This window comes from Barbatula barbatula (genome assembly GCF_947034865.1).
Source record: "Barbatula barbatula genome assembly, chromosome: 4".
Taxonomy (NCBI): domain Eukaryota; kingdom Metazoa; phylum Chordata; class Actinopteri; order Cypriniformes; family Nemacheilidae; genus Barbatula; species Barbatula barbatula.
Window position 1 is genome coordinate 3,762,138 of NC_136768.1, and position 25,773 is coordinate 3,787,910.

Below are 25,773 nucleotides of genomic sequence, written 5' to 3' on the forward strand. Positions count from 1 at the left end.
TATGGAATAGAGTAAATATTATTTTAATATCCATGGTATTTTTATGGAAACCATGGATATGATATGGATGGATATTTGCCATAATATGCATGCATCTCTCACCCTGTGTTTTTTTATTTGTCTTCTATTTTCTCTTTTCTAATTTACATCCCTCTCTTTCTCTGCCTATTTATGTCTCTCTCACTCTTGCCCTCAATTTCTACAATAATGCCAAATAATCTTACTTCAGACAAGTAATGACAAAAACATTTACCTTTATGCATTTGGCAGACGCTTTTATCCAAACCGACTTGCCTTGCATTTTACTACAATTATTTCTAAGTAAAACAACAAAAGTACAATACAAGAAAAAATAAGGTTAAATATTCTCTCTGTCTCCATCTCTCTTTCGCTTTCTCCCGTCTCGCTCCCCTGCGCATGCGCCGGTAGGCGGTTACACAGATTCCAGCAGCTCAAACGCATTCAGACTCGCTAACATTACGCATTCAGAGCTGATATCCTACCCGAGCGTAAGGGCAGCACACGGGCTATGGCACGGGACGCATCTCCTTTTCACCCCCGTAAACAGCATGCAAGACGCGGACCGACATGACAGCAAACAACCGAGGGACCAAAGCCGCCTCTCATCCTCTCCACCGGCGGCCGTCCGCGCTACCGATGTCGGTAACGACAGTCCAGCTGCTCCGGTACGCCGCGCTGGTGGCAGTGTGCGCGCTCTGTTACAGTAACTCTCTCTGGGGAGAGTTTGTGCATGATGATATATGGGCCATCACCAACAATCCGGATGTCAGACCAGGGTCCAGCCTGCGGAGCATCTTCACCAATGACTTTTGGGGTAAACGAATGGCTGACAACACCAGCCACAAATCCTACCGACCCCTCTGCATCCTCACTTTCAAGTAAGGCATCATGTCAGATGGAACTTTGATCTCAGCTGTTTGCGCATTTCAGAGAAGCATGCTGGATAGTTTTTCAACGCACTTTGCAATTTCGTAAACTTTTGCCTTGAGCTTTTCACAATGTGCGTCATTGCAAAGCATCTTTAAAGAGAATTAGTAGCAAACAAATGATAAAAAACGGGAATAATTGTGCTGACATGCGCAGTGGAATTTGCAGTTGCTGCGTGGGTTCTGTAATTATTGATCTGTCAATCATGTGTTAAGGGAGATGAACCCAAGGGCGTGGTGAATGCGGTTATTATTTGGTAATAGTTTTAATCGGGGCGTGCGCGCGAGACTTGTAGATGCGCCAGCAACGCAAAGGTCATGGTTTTAGTCCCAGGTAGCGCATATACTAAAACAAACCTCGAGTTGGATAAAGCGTCAGCAAAATGCATGAAATATAAACGTCCCATAAAAAGATGCTCGTTTGTGTGCCAAACTCCAAGACTGAGCGCAAAGAATCGTAACGCAAGGGTGAATGCGTCTTGCAGGAAAAGTTGTTTTAACTTGACACACCCCCTTCAGACCGCAACGCTGGGGATGCGCGACGAAACGTGCAGACGCAAGACGTCGGTCTGGTCCAACCAAGTACTTACGAAACCGAAAGTGCTCAGTAAACTTGAGATATCGAACAGCGTCATTAACATCCTGATGGCGCAGCTGTTGACACAAAATGTCACCGCACATGTTGGCCAGTTTATGACGAGAGCTGTTTTTAGATCCCTCCTCACTTGCAAAAAGTACTTGATTGCGGTGAAACAAGGCAGACCAGTGTCGGAGGTAGAGAGAGAGAGATAGTTTTTCCTCCGGATTTAGAGCGCGGGGTGTTCCTCTCGCCAAATGACGTCATAATCCATATGGCGTGGGATCTGACAGCTTTTCTACAAGATCACGAGTGATTATCCTCATTGAGATAACGCAAAGAGGAATGAAGACCGCAGGAGGACATTGTTTCTTGTAAAAGAGGCTTATTTTTAGCAAGGCAATTAACAGCATACTTTTTGGTCCCATTTGATCTTTCTTTTTAGATCTCAGTCCTAGCTGCTTCTCTGAAAACATAGTGTTTTAAATAAAAATGAATGCAATCATTTATTGAAATGCAATGTTTCTATTAATACAATTTTGTTACAAGGATGCATTTCAATGTGTGAAATTCCCTTTAGGATTCAACACTATGACAGTAGGTCGTGTTATATGGTTGCTAAGGTGTTCTTTAACCCATTTCTATACAGTTGCTAGGGGGATCCAGGATCAACGAATATCAGAAACACCTTTAAGACCTTTAAGGATGCTGCTTGTACAGTACTCCACTTGTGTGTGGGGGGGATGAGAGGGATGAAAATACCCATGAGCCCATAGAAATGTGTGTGCAGGAGAGCTGTGAGAGAGCCTGCAGACAGGGCTGCCCTTGTATCTCAGCATGATCCTCATGTCTTTTATCTGCTCTTTGATGCAGGCTCTTGAAAAACTTCAGCTGTCTTTTGGAGACGTGCACAGTGAGTTGGAGCTTAATGGAGTGGCTTTCCACAAACGCAAGACTGTGTTAAATGACTGGTTTGCCTAAGAATTCTGTCGATGTTTACTCGCCTTTATCTTCGTCCAGTCTTCTCAGGAACACCAAAAGGGAAAATATCAAAGAATAGTTGCACCGCTCTTGACATTCAGGTGGATTCAAAAACAGTGTTGGTCTCAAGGCTTGGTAGTCAAGGCTATATGTTGCTAGTCATACCTGGGGGAACGGTATCTGACAATTGAGAATGTTACAGTCAGATACTGTTCCCCTCTGCTCCATTAGATACTGTAGAAAGTTTATACTTGTCTCACATTAACTCTGCTGAGTGCTGCCTTTAACACCAAAACAAATACGCTCTCAGAATTCAAGCCTGATTTCACTACATTTTCTATCAAAGCAGGAGAACGTATCCTGACGACTAAGAATGTTGCTGTCAGATAAGGCTCCCCTGTAACACTTTTTGCTGTACCCTGGTCATCATTAATTGTTTTAGTATGGTAAGAACTGTAAAACAAAATCTACTTTCCAAGACAGAAATTAGATTTCACAAAAAATATAATGGCGTAGATAATAGATTTGAAACGGCATGAGGATAAGCAAATGTTGAAATAAATTACTTTGAACTATTCCATTAAAAGTTTTCCAGATTAAGCATTCAAAGCAGATGGAGAAGATGCTGTAATCTTGGGTAGATCTGCAATTAGCTGTTGTTAGATGTGGCCAAGAGTTTTCTACGGCTCTGTGATTTCTGAATGCCTTAATGACGTGTTTGATGGCTAATACAGACTGAGCACCCAGCATGGATGGAGAGATGTTTTTCAGCTCTGATGAGGCTTAAAGACATTTCTTTCTCTCTTTTAGCGACTGTAATGCACTCAATGATTCTCCATGTCATATTAATCAGTGCTGGTTAAACAAACATAGATTTTTTTATTAGCCACTAATGTACAAAGTGTTTCACGTCGTTGCTGTTTTTACTCCGTCATGCCATTTTCAATTTTCTCATCGTGAATGTCTTCTTCCCCGGCTGCTGAACATCAAGCTCAGCGCAAAATGTTATGTGACAGGTGTGGTCACTGACTCATGTTAAATAATGTGAAAAGCAGTCTCACGGACAGCTCGATATGCTTGCGTAACAAGGTATATGTTGTCCCAGTTGGTCTTCGAGTAAAGCTGCCACTGAACCTGTCAAAGTTATTTAGGGTTTGACTATTTGTATTCTTGTAATAAGTCGTCTTAATCCTGACATTTGATATTACATTTTTGGTGAGCTAATGTATGATCATAGCTTATGAAAGAACCCTAAGTGAATCGTGAGATGCGTTCATGGTCGTTCATCTACATCCATCTTCGTTCTCCATGACGGTTTCTCATTCAAGTCAAGGTGACCATGGAAATTCATTAATGTTGCATCGCTTTAGGCTAATTGTTGCCGGCTCACATGTCGTTCTTCTTGAAGCACTTTCTGTGCTGCTAAATTGCAAGGTCAATCAATTTCTTCTGTAATTTAAGGTTCTGTAAGGTTTTTCACGTGCAGATCTTGTTTTGCCATTCTGATCTAGACTTGATATCATAAATAAATAAGAATTTAGAAAATATTTTCTGTTTCCCGTGTCTAAGCATTTGTCACACTAAAAGCAAAAAAACGAATTGATGGAACACAATCACAGCCAATTGGGACGTTTATTATTAAATATATGGTTGTGTTTAAACGTTTTTTGGACTAATGGGATTTCATCCTGACGTCGTTTCAAATGCAACAACGAAATTCAGACCATCATTCATATTCACTGATTCAAGTTGTAAACTATCTTTCGATATCTTTTCACCACAGGTTAAACATTCTGCTGGCTGGCATGACCCCGTTCTACTTCCACCTGGTGAATGTGTGTCTGCACTGCACGGTGACAGCTCTGCTCATGCACACCTGTGAACAATGTGTGTTTGACGACAGGAACCTGTCCTTCCTCACCGCCATCCTCTTCTCAGTGCACCCCATTCACACAGAAGCAGTGAGTTTCCAGCCGAATCTAGACTGTGTTTGAATCACCTTTGGTCACCTTTTTAATTTCGATTATCGTCTGTAGTTTGGGTTTTCTTATTTTTTTAGAAACAAATCTTTCAGTTTGGTTGTGTTCCTGTAGCTCATTTAGTATAGAATTGTGCTTGCAACAAACTTGTCTTGTGTTCAACCCACTGTAACATACATTCTAAAAAATCTTGAATGTAAATCGCTTTGAATAAAAACGCCTGCCAAGTGCTTTTATTTTTCTGGACGGCTGTGGTTGGCTAATGCGGTTCCACTTCTCAATAATATCTTATTCATCAACATTAGTTATTTTCTTAGCCATATTAGTTGTACATCATAGTGCTATTAAATGTTAAAGTGATCATCATCATTTTCAAAATGGAAGTATTTTTTGTTTGTTAGTTCATGTTAACTAATGTTAATAAATGGAAAGTTGTTGAATAGTTACTGCTAATGTTTTGTGAGTCAGTAGTTCATAACTTAAGGGCTTTCATGAGGTTTTACGGAGATGGTGCGGATTGCGTGTTTGCTTGTGTGTTTTAGGGAGCAGAGTTTGTTTACAGTAGAGCGTTTGCCGAGGAGTTTGGAGCGAATCCATCCAGCGAGCCAAACTGTGATCCTCAGCGCTGTGTAAACAATACTATACATCAACAGCTGCAAGGCAGCCCTCCAGCCTTAATGAGACACACACACACACACACACACACACACACACACACACACACACACACACACAGGTGGCATCCTCTGAGATCTGATTGATTCGGCAGAAATATAATTAGTGTTTGGATAAGTATAGGAAAGACACACTGTGTGTTTGTCTATGTGGTATAGCTTCATTTTTTATTTAATCATTTATAAGAACATAATGAAATGGAAATGTTGCGAATCAGATTTGAACTTGGTCGCTTCAGCTTAATGTTGAAGAATCCATAGAAACTTGAATGCATGTGAATTAAAGTGATAGTTCACCCAAAAATAAAATTCTGTCATCATTTACTCACCCTCTTTTCATTACAAAACCCGTATGACACGGAAAAAGATATTTTGAAGAATGTTGTTAACCGGCACATACAATAGACCTGAATGGGTGCTGACGCTGTCCTCTATCTTCTTTTGTTGTTTTCTGTGGAAGAAAAAAGTCATACGGGTTTGAGGGTGAGTAAATGTGTTGGATGAACTATCCCTTTAATATTAAATCAAGCACACGATTTTACATACAAGTAGCTTAATAGAATAGAAATTAATTTTACATATGAATTTCTGTTTATCATAAAAAATCATTAATTAAAAGCAACATTTTCACAATGACCCACAATGACATTTCCGTCTGTTATGCTGTGTCAATATTGTAGTAACTGATATCCCATAACACGGCATCAGATGTTCTGCGAGGTTGCCGGGCCGACCATCCACACACAAGCCTCTCTCTTAACTGGGCTTGTGTCCTCGTGGCTGGGACTGCTGACAGGCAGTTGGCTAGTTGTTAGCTGCGAGGAGCATCGCTTTACAAGCATCAGCAGGAACCTGATGGAAGATGAAAGAGATCATTCTTTTCCTCCCTGGAGACTGTATCGAAGTCTGCCCGCAGCATGTTTACCATCTGCTTGACATCCTCTATCTCAGCCACCAATCTGCACCCGGCAATTTCGTGATGTCATGCCGTGTTTTAAGTGAAACACCTGCCTGTCCTGTCATTAGGTGGATTTATGACTCTTGACAGGAATGTGTGTTTGCTTAAAGCTTAATAGGAAATCTTTCTATTTGTTAGAAGAATCGTTCACCCAAAATATCACCCTTGTGTCGTTCAAAACCTGTATGTGACTCTTTCTTCTGTGGAACACAAAAGGAGATTTTTGACAAATGTCTCCGGGTGTTCGTGTCCATAGCATGGAAGTCAATGGGGAACCAGTGTTGTTTGGTTACCAGTGTTGTTCGAAATATCTTTCGTTTGTAGGTTTTAAGAGTGTTTATCTTTAAAGCATGTAGAGTTATTAAATTCACCTACTCATACTCGTACACACACACATTTACTAAAAGTTTCCAGATCTTATCGTTTCTAACACGTTTCTGGACTACCTTTCAATGGCATAAGCACTGTGTGTCAGGAGGATAAAAAAGGATTTGTTTATACTCACTTACACTTTTATGGGTTTACATTGACAAAGGTTAAAAGGCGCATGAGACTATACTGTGTTTGCCTTGTATAGGTTTGTATATACAGAAATGTTTGTATGTGTACTCCTCTGCCTCTGTTGGCAGGGCTGGTCAGGACTTAACTGCAGCTGTTCTCATGAAATTCTTTCAGAATTAGGTAATTGGCTGAAATGAGGTTTTCGCTGTAGGTCTTTTTACAAACTGCAGTCCGTTTTAGATCTCCAGCTTGATATACAATTACCTTTCAGTATGTGTGTGTGTGTCTGCGTGCTTAGCTTAGCTTAGCTGAGTTGTGCTTGAATCCACATCCTTGAAGGGCCCCAAAGATTCATGGGTCGTCGTTCGGCACCAAAGACAATAGATCAAGAAACAGGATTATAATGTTAGGTAGGCTCGCTGTCAATTTATGCATGCTTGCGTTCTCTCTCCAGTGTTATAGATTTCATACGTGGAAATTGATGCAAAATACATGTTTGAACATTGTTATTAAAAAACTTTTCCTGGTTGATCTAAGCTGATTTAAGAAAGTGGTTTTTACTTACATAGACTTGCTGACTACTAGCCTATACACGGCCGCCGCGCAGCCGGCCACTCAGACTGTGAGTTGAGTTAAGGGCCGATGGGCTTTTACTATATTCACATTAAAGCTGACATCTCGGGAGTGCAATAACACACGTTACCAGCGGTGCATGTATGGTCTTTTGCTCCGGGGTGTGTCCTGTACATGTGTGTGTATTTGATTCTGTGGAATTCTGTCTTGGGGGGATGGGCTTCAGAAATCCTCCAGATGTGGAGTGTGTCAACTGTGGGATCATTTTAACATTTGAGCCTCTACGAGAGGGAGAAAAAATAGAGGAGAGGAGAAAAGGGGAGAGGAATGGAGGAAAAAGATGAGGGGAGGGGAAGGAGAGGAAAGGAGAGGGAGGTTTAAGAATGATGTACATTTTAGGGGGATGGGAACATAAATGGAGACTGGAGCAGGGATGTAAATCTCTTCTTTCCATCTCAGTTTCTGCCCATTTCATTTGTTTCCTTTTTTGTTTGTTTCTAATGATCATTGATCACACAGCAGATACCAACGGTTCCCTATGATAAACCTGTTAAAATGGTGTCCAAATAAAGAGATTTTTACAGTTGGTTATTGTAATCAAACTGATTTGTTGCATTTATTGCACGAGTTGTAAATGTAAAACTGCGTGTGTTGCAGGTGTCTGGGATCGTGGGGAGAGCTGATGTGTTAGCCAGCATGTTATTCCTTCTTGCCTTTCTCTCCTATATTAGGTAACCGTAATATCTTTCTATTAGCGTTGTAAACATGCATAGATCTCGCAATGAATTGCTGAATTAAACAATTAATTAAAATGACTTTGATTAGGCTACTATAATTGTGCACATTATATTTATAATTAACATTCACATTACACATTTATTTATTATCCATAATTCAGTCTTAAGCCTGGGAAAGTAAAATCAGATGTTTGCCAATATTTCAATGTGATGTACATTTTCTTAATGCTCAGGTTTAAATTTGCTGTTTCATTTGAAAATAGCAATGACACCATTTATTGTTTCTATTTTAGTTTAGTGACTTCTCAATGTTTTTTTCAGGAGTGTGTCAGTAGGCAGAAGGGCTGACGTTTTCCCCCCCACAGTTTCTTTCCCGTTTCTGTCTCTCAGTCTGTTGCTGGGCACCTGCGCCATGCTGGTGAAAGAGACGGGCATCACGGTTTTTGGTGTCTGCGTCCTCTATGATTTCCTGGTGATCTGCCGTAAGCCTCTCATCATGTAAGTTACCGCATGTGTGTGTGTGTGTGTTTGTTTGGGGTGTTTTGACGAGTGTGTTCATGTGTGTAATTGCAGTTATGACCCATCAAAAATGATTGACAGCTTGCATTGGTTTTATCGCTTTGATTTTACAAAGCAGTGAAATGTTCTTTGCAGCATAACATTAAGGCCTTTAATCTTTTTAGCTTACAATTTTTTAGCAGTGCATATACTGTATTTGTCGTTATGACATCATAATACCAGCACTTTACTATTTCCGTACCCATATTTCCACGAAAGACATAAATCCACCTTTAATGATAATCTATAAGCATTTTGTGTTTAGATTTGAAACAACAAACATGTTCATCTCTCATTGGCGTGGTACAAATTGCATGTCGGGGGTGTGTCTCTGTTTAAAACTAAATCTTCAATTGAAAGTTTATGGAGAATTCCACTGTAGACCGAGCCATCAGACACAGCCATATGATTTTCACATTTTGCTTGAGACTTAGACGAGCCAGAAATAACCAATAGCATCATATCATGTAATCGGATCACATAGCGTGCATACTTTCTAAATTCATTAAGAGAGGATTTACCGATCAGACACCTCCAGGGACATCGACCGGTTATGTACTGTCTGAAAATTTGGTTACCTCATCAAAATATGCAAATGCATGCTGACATACCGTCTGACCTTATTCAGTTCCCATTTCGAGATGTGTTGCACAATTTGCACATCGACACAAAGTTGTGTATTGTTGCGTGAAGGTAATCATCAGAATACCATGCCTGGGTTTGTATCATTACAACACATTTATTTGCTTTGATTTTAAGTAAGAGCTCTGTACACACACACAACATTACGGGTGCCACTTAAATGCAAAGCGATAGAGAAAGACCTTCTTAATGGTTCGTTTATATTGAACCCAAATCCAAATGCGCCCTACAAAAGTAAAGTAGTGTAGGCTTTAGTAGTGTTGAAACTTTTGATTTAAAGGATGACTTGTTGTCCGACTGGTGCCAAACTTATTGTGTGCACAGTTATTTGAAGCAGAGATCAGCGCACAGTTCTTTGACAGACACACACAAAGCAATAGTCCAATTACAGCCGGCTGTTTTGTTCGGGGCTGGCAGTAATTGGCATTCACAGAGAGTCGATCGGGCGAAACAAACAGAAATCACACTACCGTACTCTCTGTCTTGCTCTCTGGCTGTCTCTCTCAATGTGAACCTTATTTGCTTCAATTAGAGTCTCGGCTACTTAAACTCTTCTCTGTGTCCGCTGGGTCTTCACTTTGTGAGGGTGTGAAAAGAGCTTCATCAGTGAGTAGGAACTGCAGATGGACGCACTGACTAGCCCTTGGGTTCTCATTACTGAAAGATACAGATCTTGATGTAGTGGTGAAGGACAGAACAAAATGTTATCAATCGGTGGTTTTTCATCCAACCAAGGTTTATGCTTGCTGATGAGTGCAGGTATATGAGAAAACCACCTCATCCTATTGTGAACCAATTATATTACGCCATCTAGAGCAATTTTACTCCATATTGAAGCGGTATTAAAATTGTAATTATAAAGGGGGAATTGTTATTTCCTACTGTATTGATATTCTAATGCATGATGTCACAATGTGTGGTCGGGGCTTTGTCTCACATTGCGCGGGTGGCTCTCAAGGTGTGCCAGAAAACGTTATCCGTTTAATGTTATTTAGCTAAATCAACCATCAATGTTCAACATTATTTCAGCTCCAACTATCCATTATTAAGTGCATTTTGAATATGTTTAATAAAAATAGGCTTATTTTTTAGACAATGCTTCGACTTTATATCCAAAGCCACTAACAATACCGAGGAAAAGAACAAAGCCACTTTTGCAATGATGCAAGTCTCAAGCTTATCTTCTTCGGCGATAACTATGTGCAATTCAATGTGTTCGGCATAGATCAACAGAACAAGATGTGCATCTATTTCATCACAGTGAACAGGACCTCAGGCTCCTTACAGATTGACAAGAAATAAAACAGTGTCTCAAGAAATAAAGTGATCGGCCATGGGAGGAAGTGATCTTAGCATGTAACCGCAGTAAAATTGCAGTAATGCTCAGAAGCAAGTGGCTTATTGAAATGTGCATTGTTATATAAACGGTAACATTTGTTAGTAATAATAAATCAGATGGTATTACCAATATTACTGATAATATGTTGTTCCGCTAAGTAATATAGATCATTATCCTGACTGTATATGGTTGGCAAAATACACCGCTAACAGGTGCGAATACAACTACGTGGCGTATCGAGTCAGAATTTAGAGTTGGAATTGGTTTGATTTTTTAAGAACTTTATTGTATAGTTGGTATCGTTTTATTTCGTTAATTTCACTTATGCTTTTGTGTAATGTGTCAGCTAAGGTGTCCTTGTAACAGGAAGTTATTTTGGCCTCGGTGACATCACAAAGGAATGACAGTTACATGAGCATAGTGACATTGACTGTAGATTTCTGGCAGTGAATGATTACTCTTCACAACCTTGAAGAAGCACAAAGTTTATCTCAGTCCTCAAGGGAATGAAGGGCTATACAGCTTTATTTGATTTTCAAGAGTGCCTGTAAACCTTTGCTGCTCCCTTTGATCCTGAGGACGACACGAGACACAAACCCTCTCACACACACAGTGTGAAACATGATTGAAGAATAATGAGTGATGGACGCTGTAATGCCTGCAGACACCCTGTCCTCTCGTGTGCCCGAGTGTGGGTGCGTGTGTGTTTGTAGTGAGGAGGTGGAGAGCCACTTGCTTTTCTCTCTTATAACTCGTCATTAGCGTGATGTTCTTAAGTGCCCTATCAGATACTTAAAAATGCATGACTGAATGTTTAACCTGCATTTGTGCAACTATCGTTGCGGTTCCATAACAGTGAATTCAAAGTGGCTGTAATGTATTCTTATGACAAAACAGTCGTTTAAAGTCATTATTATTAATACAGTAGACGTCACAGGGGTGTGCTTTGTCTGAGATAAAAAATAAAATGGCAACTTATTGTAATGCTCACTATGTGATGCATTTTCTTGATATTAAGGGTCATTTAAGAGATAAAAAAGTAACTATGTTTTAATGAACTATGTTTGTTTTAAAGGTAAATTAAAAGTTTAACAAGTACTTACTATGCAATGGAAGACTGTGCTGTCTCATTCTCTTTGTCTTACAGTGAGGAAGGGACAAAAAAAGGCAGTAAAAACCGAAAAGAGGGTATAGCAATAAAGGAAAGAGACAGAGGGGCGGGAGTCTGGCATTTTTTGTATTACACTATTCCCTTCAAGCACGTTTACTGGTCCCTGGAGGACAATACACTGTAAAAGGGACTGATGCACGCACACACGGTCAATCAGCACAAGTGCGATGCATCGCCTGTGCTCCGCCCCATTCTATTTCACTTTCACTCCTATTTCTACTCTCCCCTTCCATTCATCTCACTTCATTTCTAGTCACAGCTGTCACGCTGATTTAAAATTCACTGTATGCTGTTCAAATAGAAATGCTGCCATTTAAGTTTAAAGTATTGTTACGGTTAATACATTAAATTAAGCTTTAATTTAGAAGATGAATATGGCAGTAAATTAATTAGATAAGGGTTTGATGAAGTCTGTAATGAATGAAATTGAGTTTGTTGATTGAGTTATGGAGTCGATGAAGGGTTGTCACATCTGGTTATGCTTCGTGTTTAGGCACTTGTCACACTCCAGGTTGAAGGACCTCGTGAGAAATTCCTCTCCGTTCATCAAGCGTGCCTGTGTCGTTTCATTACACGTAAGTTGCCACGTTTTCACCACGGTATTTAGATATTCTTAAAGCAGAATCTGCATTTAGCAGGTGGTATGATGTAGTAAAATCTGGATTATATAGCATGTCACTTAAAGCATGTAAAGCACGTGCACACATTGCCAAGAAAACACAGACATCAGCAGAATCCTTCATCCGCTCTCCATGGAGGATGCCTGTGCTGTGCCGCGTGCATTTCCACCCCTTTAATATATTATATAAGTACTTTCTACTTTAAATATAAGCAATTGGTTCCAATATATTGAAATGTAATTTGACATATTGCATAATAATTTTCAGATTATTAGATATATAATAATATCAGACATTGTGTTTCGTACAATTAAAATAGAAAATAAGTCAACACAGGGGAAAAAATACGATTCACGGTTATTTTAAGGGGCGGTTCCCCAGACAGTGTTTAGATTAAGCAAGGAATAGACGTAAATTAAATTAGGATATTAAAACAAACATTGGGTGTGTATCTTGAAACAAAACAATGGCACTGATATCTATTTTAAGATATGACAATGGAAGTTGTTTTCAATAAAGACAACTCAAACCTGCTTTTTGTTTGAGACTAGAACAAAGCTTTGTCTGTGAAACCGGGCCAAGTGTCAAGGCTAAGCAATTACTTTCTAAAGCAACACAAAACACATCTTGCAAAGAATAGTCCCACTGGGCATAAGGGCTTTCTGTCCCATGGGCACAGAGGGTTTGAGAAATAATGAAATAGCTCCTACCCCTCTGACCTTTTGGTTAGCAGCCTAGATCCATTACCATTAGACTACAATGACCCCATTTGCAATAAATTCACAAGATATTTGACTGTTTTTCATTTAGGTCATCGTCATAATGTCTATTCGCTTATGGTTGATGGGCGGCTCCATGCCACTGTTTTCAGAACAAGACAATCCTGCATCTTTCTCTCTGTACCTGTTGACAAGGTCAGTATGATGACTCTTTTTTTTTGTCATGCAGAGAAATATTAAAACTATAAATATTTGTATTAATCTTTAATATTCTAGTCCACTGTATGACTTCTGGCTGCAAAAGAGAGCCCATTAGAACATCCCATTCAGCATTTCGAGCTAGATCTGCAAGTTTATACGCTTGAATTGTGATTTATATGCTTGGCTGGGTGCTGTTTGTTAAGGCAAGAGTTCCTATTGCTTAAACATACTGTAAGGGGTTTGTTTAAATCCCTAATCCCACAAATCTCTATAGTGTTCCTATTAATATTACATGATATGTATTTTTAGGTTTCTCACATACTGTTATCTGCTCGCCTTCAACGCCTGGCTCTTACTGGCCCCCATAGTGCTTTGCTACGACTGGCAGGTAAATTGCATCACGTAAAATGCCATATTCACGCTGAGATGCTTTTAAGTGAGTGTTTGATGCATGTTGTGTTTAACAGGTGGGAAGTATTCCTTTGGTTGAATCTCTGTGGGATGGACGGAATATTGCATCTCTTCTTCTAGCTCTGGTCATGCTGGCACTGAGCGTGACCTGTGTTACACATCTGCAGGTGAGCGCACACACATTTACACATGTCAAGACAGCCGCCGGGACGACAGGTTCACGCACCTATTCTGTCATAACAGTCACGTACAAACAAACCTTCCACCGTTTGATGGGGATGAAAGCTTTCACACTGTCTCGCACCCCACTGCTCTATCCGTTTCCCTCATGTGTGCTTGAACCCAATTCTTCGCTAAACATCTCCAAAGCAACCCTTGAAATAAGAAGCAAGGATGTGAATGAGTCTGCAGATGCTCACGTGAGGCAGCTGTTTGCCGTGAGCCGATGCACACATTTACGCACAGGTTACCCATGGAGTGAGATTATTTCTTCAGTTCATCAGGCTGTTGTTTCTGCTCGGTTTGTCTTAGTTCTAAAATGTTTTGAAGCACCTCAGCTTTATATACTATTCAGACTACAATTCATGTAAGAAAGATGCTCTAATTTGAAAAAATTAAAACAAGATGCAGAATAAGAATATAGGTGGAATGATATTAAAGTAAATGTATAGTTTTTTACATCAGATGATGTTAAGAAATGTGATTAATAAAAATAAACCAATGCTTTGAAGGGGGGCCAATTCAATTCAATAACAATTTTATGAGTTTAAAAGTCAAATCTTAGTCCCCATAAAATAAATTGTTGGCCAAAAGAGATCGACGATATTTATGACCTCATCAAGCACTTCAGCTTCTCATCAAATTCCAGGCTGTGAGGTCAATTAAATGGTATTGGCTGTTTTTAATAGCGGGAGGATCCACTTCCTCGAGTTTGTCCTGCCTTTACTTCCTATTCCAGTAGAAGTTACATTAATGCATTAGAAAAGCTGCACATTACAACTTTATATTCTGAATGTTACTTGACTTTCGCTCGCTGTGGAATTCCTCATAGAAAAACATAAAGCGTATAAAATAACTTTCACCATCAAAGTTGCAGAAAACAATCCAAAACGTCCCACACACTGCCTTAGCTTTATATTTACTTTTTCGTGAATTGTAAACTTTCCAGTAAAGCTTATAAAACATTTAAGTCACTTTAGTCAAGATGTCAGTCATTGTTTGACGGTTCCCATAATGCTCTTTAAGTATTGTGCTGATGTGGGGGGGACATCCTTCATGGATCTTTTATAAACCTTCATATGTCTCCACTCAAGTCTGAAGAAAGAAAAAAGTGTGTTTGAGAATGGCTGTTCCAACTCACCCCAGAGAAAACATGAAGGACGAAAAGTGAGAGAAAGAGAGAATATCCCTGTCTCTGATCAGCAGATCTCATATTCCCTTGACTGAATAATTCATAGTGTGTGTCTGACAGATTCTGACAGACCAGTGTCAGTAAACCGCCTGCATCGCGGCATGTGAGTGTGCAAATACTCTCAAGCTGAACTCATATTTAATAAATACTGCACAAGTAAACTGACTTTCCACAAGTCCTTAGTCGTGTGTTTACATCTGGTCCAATGGTCACAGAGAAAATCTGAGACTTAAAATCTATATTAAAATGTAAACAATCAAGTTTGAGGATTTAAGAATATGTTAAACTTCATGGCATTAAATGAATGATAAAAAATGCACTTTAACTTGTAAGCAAATCAGAGCAAGTTTTCTTTTTTCAAGGACTGTATTTACAGCATATCTTGTGTTGCTGCACACACAAAGGAAGAGGTAAGGAGTTTTTTTTACAGAGAAATAGTAAAAGGCGAGGTGAGACTGAAATGAAGGAGGTGAATGCTACTGAATGGATTTTGGTCTATTGACAATTTGGGACAGGTAGCGAATGACCTCTATGTGCGCTGCCATGACAACAGATGGAGACTGGCAAAACGGATAATGCCAAAGCCATCATTATTTGCATGACCCACCTTTAGCCCTGTAATATTTCCCAAAATAACATAAGCTTTTCATCTCTCTCTCTCTCTCTCTCTGAGTGTGTGTGTGTTTGTCTCTCATCATTTTATATTACTTTTAATTCTTGATCGGATTCAAAATTGGTGAATAGGGTTTTTGTCCTAAAAATAACCATCAACATTAACAGATCTATGTCTTTTTAGGTTTACTAACAAGCGGTTAGCTAATCATAATAAAACACATCTACATATAAAAGTCTTAAAGGTACAGCAGACGAAAAAGCCTGTTTGGTGGAATAAAAACTAATACAAAAATATGAGTGTTTGATACCGCCTTTGGCTATGCCTTTTTCGTGCTTCTTGGATATCAGCCGTGTGTCAGCGATTCACCTTAATGACTTTCCAATCTGTGTCTTTGCAAATGTTTACTAGGTTAATAATCTCAAAGACACACATCCGGCTCCAAGAGCGAGACGATAACTGTGTGCTAAATGTTAAACTCGCTTTTACATAGCATTTTTGACACCATGCGTCATAATATCTGCTCATTTGTTTCACATTCAAATGTTATTAATGTTTCTAATGCACTTCGGGGGAAGAATCAATCTTAAAACATTTATATCCTGTCTGGGTGTGTATTGGATTTTCCTTGTGAGAATAAACAAATCCAGACAATGGTTTCAATATTATAGTTTATTTCTGATCAGCGTAGAGTATTCGAAGTAAACTGAGTGTGATACAGTTATGGTTTCATTCCACCATCATCTTGCATATCCATGTCATATCTCTATTGACTCTCCATTCTTCAGCTGTCACATTTAATGATCTTGTGCATTAATAAAAACACAACAGCTCATTTTTCAAGCCTACAGACTCGCATAAAGCTAATGTAGCGTTGTGGGAAAAGACAGTAAACGGCGTGTCGAACCTGCCCTTGAGTGTTTGTTGGCTTGCTTGGGTTGTGATTTGTTGAGGACCGTTTGTCCGGGCCAACTTTTTTGGGTGTACCCCTGTTCCCCGGGCCTAAAAAGTAGGCCTGGAAGCCCCTCCAACCCCCTGGTGATTCTTGACAAAGATAACATAGACTTATATTAAAGGATGTTTCCAAACTCATATCAAGAGTATCTGGATGACCATCCAGCCAGGAATTTACTGCATCGAAACGTGTTCAAAATGCTGAGAATTCCTTAGCAAACGCACCGCGGTACACTGGGAACCCTGGGAGTTTTGCGCTGACAAACGTCATTCACATTTAATGTACAACATAATTGCTATTATCAAAACAATACATGGTTTGACCAGCGTCTCAGTCTCTGCATCTCTCTTTTATTCTGTTTCGTCTCTTTGTTTAGAAAATAGAAGGAAAGGAGGTGTTAGTAGGCGTGCTGTTCCTGGTCTTTCCCTTCATCCCAGCCAGTAATCTCTTCTTCCGTGTGGGATTTGTGGTGGCAGAAAGAGTTCTCTACATGCCCAGGTCTGTGCGTATGAGTGTGCGCCTACTCTGTCTTTTCTTATCCCTTTGTGAGGATAACAGGCTACTGATAAGAATGCATATTCAGTCAGAACAACGTTTCCCATAATGCACTGTTTTAGAAATGTGTGAGTGTTTGTCAAGTGTGCAAATTTAGAGATTAAACTGTAATTTAAACAATGAGGCGCGGCACTAAATAGAGGTTGTTAAAAAATTATCTCATTAGCTCAGAGTGTAGCTGTGACCCAACAGACACGCTCGCACGTAAACACACAGACGCATGGCGTCGAGGTCCCGAACACACTTGGTTATGAGTAATGAGAGGTTTCTGCTTAGTGAATTTTAATGGCTTGTGTTTGGAGCAGCCCAGCACTTATCTTGGCATTTAAGCAGCACCTCTGTGTGCACGCTGGGTGGATATTAGCAACGCTGTGTTTGTAAGCACTAACAGCAATACTTCAAAGATAAGTAAGGACGGCACACATACTTTCCACACAATATTTTCAGGAATTTAGCAGAGCTATGAGAGGAATGTGAGGAACTCATACTGGCCACTGGTTCATATTCTTTATGTTTATGAAGCAGAAAGATCATGTAAAAAATGATTTGCGTTTTTGTTTTGCAATCTTACAAAGACGTTAGTCGCATTTTAACATATCATATATAAGTCATTTAAATGTACAGTGCTATGTGACATTCATTATATTTTTAAAACTGTACTGTATAGAATACTGCTAATACTTTACAATGTGTTTAGTATATAATTATTTTGCATACAGAAGAAAATGTTGAAGACAACTAATGAAATGACAACAATCTTCCAAAAATGTACATTCTGTCATGAATTACTCACTCTAGTTTTTCCAAGCATTATACATTTCTTTGTTCTGTTGAACACAATGAAATATATTTGGATATTTGTTGTTCTATGGTAAACACAAATTATATATTTTGAGGAATTTAGCAAAAAGCTCTAGGACACATTTGACTACCAATTACATTTTTCCTACCATGGTAGTCAATGATGTCCTATAAATGTCATATGCTAACATTTTTCCAAATATTTTTAGTTGCGTTCAACAAAACAAAGACATGTTTACAGTTGTAGAACAACTTGGGGTGAGAAATTCATGACAGAATTTCCCTTAAAACTTTATTTTCTGCATGCAACATTTCCTTTCTTTTTGGATAAATATATGGATATCGTCGCAGGTTTCATAAGATTCACAAACAGGAGATAAGAAAACCATTTTCGTAACCATTTGGTTTCTCTACATTTGTGCAATAAAAGAGAGAGGTTTTGCCTAGAAGTAAAACAGTTAAATTCTATACAGTAACTTTGAAGGACAGACCTGCGCCATATTCAAGGATATCTAAGAGACCTGAGCTGCAGTGGAATAAAACTTCAACAAAAGTTCAACAAAAGAATCTTATACAGAATTACAAAAGCCATCCAAATGTGAATGTACCGCTGAATTCGGAAAGATGTGATGTGAGTGTGGGAAGCAGTAAAAGTGTAGGTGTGAAACCGCAGGAGTTTTCATACATTCTGTCTCCTAGTAAGAGTGGGTCTCGACTGGGAAAGGGAGGTGTCGCCTCATACATGTTTAAATGAGGTTTTTTGGATGTCTGAAAACAGGAGTACATAACCAGAAAATTTACATTTGTGTGTCTTATTACTGTTCCACATATTATGAAAGATTTTTAATGTGAAGAAGACCCTGTTCTTGTGTCTGTGCAGTATGGGTTACTGTGTTCTGGTGGTTCATGGACTGAACAGACTGTATTCAGTGGTCAGTCGATGGGGTGCAGCCGCGCTTACAGTGTCCATGCTGGTTGTTCTTCTTCTCTTCTCCTGGAAGACAATCCAACAGAATGAAATCTGGCTTTCCAGAGAAGCCCTGTTCAGGTTTGTGTCTGTGTGTCTTAAAGCAATCGTTCTCCCAGGATTTGTTTACTATTTAGTGTATACAGTACATGCAAGATTAAAGATACGTGTTAAAATAGTTTTTTTGGTGTTGTGCATTTCTCTCATGAAAGACGGGAATTAGAAAAATGAAATAAGAGCAATAACAGCAAAAATGACAAAAGTCAACAACAAAGTTGAATATCTTTTGTCAAGTTGTCAAAAAAAGTACCATTGGCATGCTATCTTTGAGAATCAATCATTTAATGTCATGCTGTTATACATTATAAATCTTGACATCAACCTATTGAAATGACCATGACATGAACATTTTATTTAATATGTCTGTATTATTTCATATTTCATGGATTCTAGTTTCAATTTTAAGACTTGGATCAAGTATTTAGTCTCCATGACAGTTCGGAGAGAAATTTGCTGTAGTTGCATTTTGGGTTTTTTGGGAACACATGAATATGATTTAGGAATTGTTTGTGTGGTTCAGGGTTCACACACTGTAGTTCTTCTCTAGGTCCTCGGGGTTCTGAACAATTTTCTTCCCACCTACCCTCAGGTCCGGCATTCAGACTTTACCTCACAATGCTAAAGTTCATTACAACTACGCCAACTTCCTGAAGGACAGAGGCAGAAACCAAGAAGCCATTTACCACTATAAAACTGCCCTTGGGTATGTATGTGAGAGTGCTTAACCCTTTTATTTCGATTGGCTATAGTTTTGTATCAGATTTAAAGTGAAGAATACATATTAAATCCAAGATCATGTTGTTCGACTGTGTTTTGTGTAACTATTATGCCATTTCTCATCAATTATGAATCAGTACTTTGATCGATTGTGTAAATTCCAACGATTCCCCATCTCACTCACTCACTCACTCACTCTCTCTCTCTCTCTCTCTCTCTCTCTCTGTGTAGTTTGTACCCACGACATGCCAGCGCTCTGAATAATCTCGGCACCCTGACTCACCAGGCTGAGGAGGCTGAAATTTATTACAGGAAAGCGCTGGGCATAAACCCTCAACACAACAGAGCTCTCTTCAACCTGGGCAACCTCCTTAAGTAAATATAAATCCACATGATTGCTGTATTGCTGTAACACAATAAAAAAGTAATATTCTTAATATTTTAAGCTTAAATTTTAAAACATTATGAGAATAATTTACAGATATGGCATGAATATAATTATAATTTGGCTGTCAAATAATATCATGTTGTTTAAATGATGTTAAGGAATTTGTACTTATAAGACCAATGTTGAGGAAAACTGAGTGTGTTTGTGTACAGAATGTGAGGAAGACGATGGTAATCGAGTTGTTTTCCAGGACTCAGGGGAAGGAGGAGGAAGGTGAGAGGATGTTACAGGAATCAATTCAGTTCGGTCCACATTTCGCTGATGCCTACTCCAGCCTCGCCTCTCTGTATGCTGACCAGGTCTCTCTTTTTCTCTCTCAGGTTTTGTTACATTGAATGACACGCATAGTAAAAAACAATTCAGTGATGGTAGGACATTTGTTGCTTCGTAACAAGTCTTATTTTTATTGAATGCACATTTTCCTTTCTATTTGTAGAGGCGTTCTAAAGAAGCAAATGAGATTTACACAAAGGGTATTGAGAACTGCCCGGAGAGTTCTGACCTCCATAATAACTACGGTGTGTTCCTGGTGGACACAGGTGAGAGACTTCATTCACTTTAAATTCTTTGATTTTTAGCCAGAATAGTCGTCGGGGCTTTGCTCTGCTAAGAAAATCGAAAAGCTTAATAATAATGGAACACCATAAGAAAGTTTTACATATAAGACAAAAATTTTCTGTTATGCACTCACTGTGTACATATTACTCACTATTCTTTTAGGTCATGGGGACCGTGCTGCATTTCATTACCAGGAAGCTGTCCGTCTTAAGCCAGCTCACTATGTTGCCATGGTGAACCTGGGCCGCCTTCTTCGCTCCTCCAATGACAATAAAGAAGCAGAGTTTTGGTACAAAAGGTAAGATGAGATCAAACTGAATAGTCGATTTGATTATCCACCTTACAATGAATGCAACAGCAAACCTAAGTTTTGGGTGTTTGGGTGTGTGTGTTGCACACAGGGCCCTGCAGGTGGTTCGTAAGGTGGAGATCTTGACCCCTCTGGGTGCTTTATACTATAACACGGGTAGATATAAAGAAGCCCTGGAGGTTTACAGAGAAGCAGCCACGCTTCAGCCAGACAGCACTGATATCTGGCTCGCTCTGGTAAGAAGTGACTTTGAACAAGAATCAATACTGTCTTTAAAGAAACAGTTCAACCAAAAATAATACTCACCCTCGAGTTGTTCCAAATTTGTATACATTTATGTTTTCTGATGAACGCTGAGATTTGGAAGAATGCTTATAAGCACACAGTTCTTGGTCACCATTGACTACCATAGTAGGTTAAGGGTTTCAATATGTTCTGTGTCTTCTGGCTTTCTTTGTCTTACAAAATAGATACAAACACAAATAATGTTCACAATAAAAAAAACAGAGTTTGCTATTACATTTGACAACATTGGCTCAGCTTCTTCCAGAAAGCTTTGCTTGAAGTGTATCTGCTTAAATGCGTCTCCAAAGACCTTTCACAGTGATCCACATCCCTGCCTGAAAAACACAAGCGGGTTGTCTCTCTTTTTATATTTATTTTGTTATTTCTCGACAGGCGCAGGTTTTAGCCATGGCGGGCCGCTCTACAGAGGCAGAGAAGATGACCCTGGGCATCATTTCAAAGACGTGCAACTGCATTGAATGTTACCGCTTGTTGTCCGCCATCTACAGCAAACAAGGCAACCACACTGAGGTGTGTGTACGTGGGTTTGTGTGTGCTAATTCATGCATGCTCGCTTTTATTGCCCCTTACTGAATGGGAGAACGCAAGCCTTTTTCTAATTTTGAGCTCAACTCCAGCAGGATTTTATTTTGCTGTCTTACAATTCTGCTGTAGTCGTCAATTCAAAGGGAATGTTATTGAATCCCAGCAAAGGCGTCTGCTTATCCGGAGACTAGAATGAATCGTAGATAATTTCTCTTTATTACACATGCCCTCTTTTCTTTAATAAATGGACCTTCTCCTTAAAGAGAAATATAAATGGCTCCCAAGACTGCACTTGCGAATGCAGATTCATTTCAGTACTATTAAAATGAATGTGCGCTTGTGTTTCAGGCATTGGATGCTTTGAAAAAAGCCCTGCGGCAGGAGCCGTTAGACGCTGCGGTGCGGGCAGAGCTGCATTTCTCTGTGGGCAACCAGCTCAGAGAGATGAACGATCTTGACCAAGCCTTCCAGGTGAATTTACCTTTAGTTATCATCCAGATCCTCAAAATTCTTCACATTCTTGTGCGCAAGGTTTAGGTAGGGGTAAAATCAGAGTATTTTAATATTTAGTATAATTTATTGTTTTCTTGAGACAACTGCAGATGAACAAGATATACAACCTGGTTGACCTGTCAATCATCCATCCCCTTAGCATCTCAGTAACCGGTTCTTGGATAGAATATGCTGCAATGTTGACCAGACCTAACATTGATGGTCTAAAGTCAGTCTGCAAGACACAAGATGTTAGATGAAACAGTTCTCTCTTCCGTCTCTTCCCTTCACACAGCTCCTCTCTGGTGTCCTGATACTGTCACGGAGACATCAGTGATTTCCTTTTATCTCCAGTCTAGACTTCATCTCATCCGGAAGAAACATTTGACTGTTTTTAGTTGTTAACCTCAGTATTCACAACATCCTTTAAAAGGACATTTCAGACAGTTTTTGGTTAATAAGAAGGCTGTTGTGGTTGGAAGCGTTCCCGGTCTCCCGCTGCGGATCGGCCTGTAGTCCTACTTTTATTTTGACCACAAAAGGACAGATGAGAACAGACTGCTCTCAGGTTTTCAGGTCAAAAGTGCAAAAGTGCTCAATTCTGCTTTCCGGTTCAAAGCTGGATTACAAAGCCCCATACAAAAGCCTTTTTGTGGTGGTTTGATACCGTATCTGTGGTAGAGCCGGTCTGTCAAATATGCCTCCAATGGTTATGAATTATAAACTGGTCGTATTTCATTGGGCTATTGAACGTATCACTGACTATATACTTTGTACAGAGTGTTTCATGTATTGATCTTATGTTTTCAGAGTTACAAACTTGCTGTTGAGCTCAAACCTGACCAGTCGCAAGCTTGGATGAACATGGGCGGCATTCAGCATATCAAGGTATGATAAATGAGAGGTTTTCTAAAGCAAACACTTAAATTATAAAGCCCCTGATATTTTATAAAACTGTCTAAATTAAAAATTATTGGAGGACCATTATTTTTTATTTTCTAATAAGACATTTTCCACTTATGAAATGTAAATAAAAAAATCACATATTTATCTATTTTTACAGTGTACTGTCAAATTTAAATAATAAATGTCATCTTTTGAAAATAATTAAATGTTTTACCCCCCCAAATAATAATGAGGAGTATAATAAGACTACATTTTGTATGTAAAATAAACTAATTAAAATGTCCTTAGACCATTACAAAAAATGCATAGGATAATGCAATGTAAGTCGCTTTGGATAAAATGTAATGTAAATGTAGATATTTCTTCATGAGATTCACCCAAGCACTTTTCGAATGCCTGTTTGTGTTCTTTTAGGGAGACTATGCAGCAGCGAGAATGTACTACCAAAGAGCCCTTCTACTTTCACCCGGTTCCAAACTGCTAAACGAGAATCTGGCCAAGCTGGACAGACTTGAGAAAAAACTACAAGGGACTTAAAACAATGGCATGACTTGAGCTGTCTGCAAAAACACAGAAGAGCAGTGACCAAGAGAGATGGGTGGGCGTGGGACGATGCAAACCACAGCTTTCAAGACTCAGGAGATGATAAATGGCTGCTTCCGTCCCTCTGTGTTTTACAAGAGGGGTCTTGAATTTTACTAATCCAAATAGCCTCTCCATCCAGGGATGGACCGTGCAGATACCTCTGACCTCAATGCATCACTGCGGTATCTTGCAGAACCATATTTCAGGAGTCCAAACCATTGTCCTTGTGTGTCATACCCAAAGCCATTTGACTCCTTACAGGACGGATGGGGAGAACATTTTCTGAGACTTGACTGCAGATTGAAGGGTCCACTTTAGATAATGGGGCGTTTTTAATGTGTGCCATCAGACATTTAAACAAAAGATCTGTCTCTGAGAGGACTTTTTCTGGGATCCGAAGGCAGGGCCGTAGATGTTCCACTCGAGCGCTGGAGCTCGATCAGCTTGACTGATTGCAAAGCCTCGAAAAAGCATTTCATTCAAAATGATGTAAGAGATGACTGGTGCTTCTATTGTGTTCCATGAACATGGAAGAAATCTGTGGGTGGTCTGCTTGCTTCCATTTGTTTTGTTTCATTTATTTGAAGTGTTTTGCGAGTGGTTTAAATGAAGGAAAATGTGACAGCATGTTTTATCATGTGCTCATTCATCATTTATTTTTGTCCTATTGTACATGCTATCATTGTGGAATGTATTGTGGACTAAAGGCATTTTGACCTGTGCAGTGCATTACATATCAAGAATCCTCATAAGCTGATGACTCTTAAAATTCTAATGATAAACGTTGTATCCTTGAACTAGGTCACCATGTGATTAAATAGATGTTAGTCTTTTAAGTGGTGGCCAGAATTTGTCATGCGGTACCCTCGACTATACCGTAATTTTTGCACTTACGTTCTGTTGCCATAGGAACTGTCATCAAGAACATTTCTTGAATTCAGCAGCCATGCTAAAACATGTCATACCAGAAACCAATGTGAAGTGATGTATCATTATTTAATAAATTTTATCTAGTACCTCTAAATGGTGTTTTGTGTGCTGAAAGCAGAGCCGATCCTAGTCGTCTGGGTTGTCATAGTTAAATTTAGATAAACATAACTGTAAACTATGCAATAAAAATGTAAATAATTATTTGCCTTAAATAAAGCGTGGTTCTGGAACCATCTAGCTGTTAACAGTTTTGCAATGTGTTTTTACTAACCAAATGAGTGATCAACAAAATCAAAACATGATAAATATAGTTTACTATATTTTATGCCAGTGGATAAATACTTAATTTGTACACCTGTCATTGCATTATTTGGTAAAACTAAATATTTATTCTAACTGTATATCCTGCACTTGCTAATTGCACTTCTGGTTAGACCTAAACTACATTTCGTTACACTGTACTTGTATGTGTGTAATGACAATAAAGTTGAATCTAATCTAATCTAATAAGACTTTGAAAAAGGTGCAGTAACACTTTTATAACCATGACTGTATGTAAATGTGCATCATACCTATTATTTCAAAGTAATTAAAAAAATATTTATTTATATTAATATACGAGGTCTTTGTCATAAAAATAGCGTCTTGTGTGCATTACAGTGTTTTTGGTCCGGTACTCAAGGGCAAAGGCCCTATAGGCTACTACGCAGGTAGTGCGTCTACTACGTAGTATAGGGAGGATCGGCTCTGGCTAAGAGAGTTTGTCATTCCTATGCAGCTTTGCTTTAAACATTGTTATGTGTGATGAAATGCAATCACCTTTCATTAAAACATGGCTTTTAAAAAGCCTAATTCGCTTACTTACCCAAAGTAATGCAATTGTGCTTCTGTAAATCCATAAAGCTGCCTTCATTTAGCTTCACTGTTAAAGTACACAAACAATACATTTAGCTATAAATGAGAATTGCGCAACCAGGTTGACAACCAGCTTGAATATTATGACAGATCATGACATACCTTGGAAAATTAGAAATATAGTAGCGTTC

The 25,773-nt window shown here is 39.1% G+C and overlaps 1 protein-coding gene across 1 annotated transcript; it reads left to right on the plus strand.

Annotated features, from left to right (window-relative positions):
* Positions 1 to 464: 464 nt before the first annotated feature.
* Positions 465 to 25,227, plus strand: tmtc1 (transmembrane O-mannosyltransferase targeting cadherins 1). The gene is made up of 20 exons (XM_079453949.1): positions 465 to 899; positions 4,289 to 4,466; positions 7,848 to 7,921; positions 8,249 to 8,425; positions 12,131 to 12,212; positions 13,068 to 13,171; positions 13,487 to 13,565; positions 13,645 to 13,755; positions 16,944 to 17,065; positions 18,804 to 18,971; positions 19,540 to 19,653; positions 19,899 to 20,042; positions 20,306 to 20,414; positions 20,552 to 20,654; positions 20,836 to 20,971; positions 21,075 to 21,219; positions 21,662 to 21,799; positions 22,163 to 22,285; positions 23,117 to 23,194; positions 23,627 to 25,227. The coding sequence occupies exons 1-20, from the start codon at positions 589 to 591 to the stop codon at positions 23,747 to 23,749; spliced, it is 2,619 nt and encodes an 872-aa protein (XP_079310075.1). The 5' UTR covers positions 465 to 588; the 3' UTR covers positions 23,750 to 25,227.
* The last annotated feature ends 546 nt before the right edge of the window (positions 25,228 to 25,773 follow it).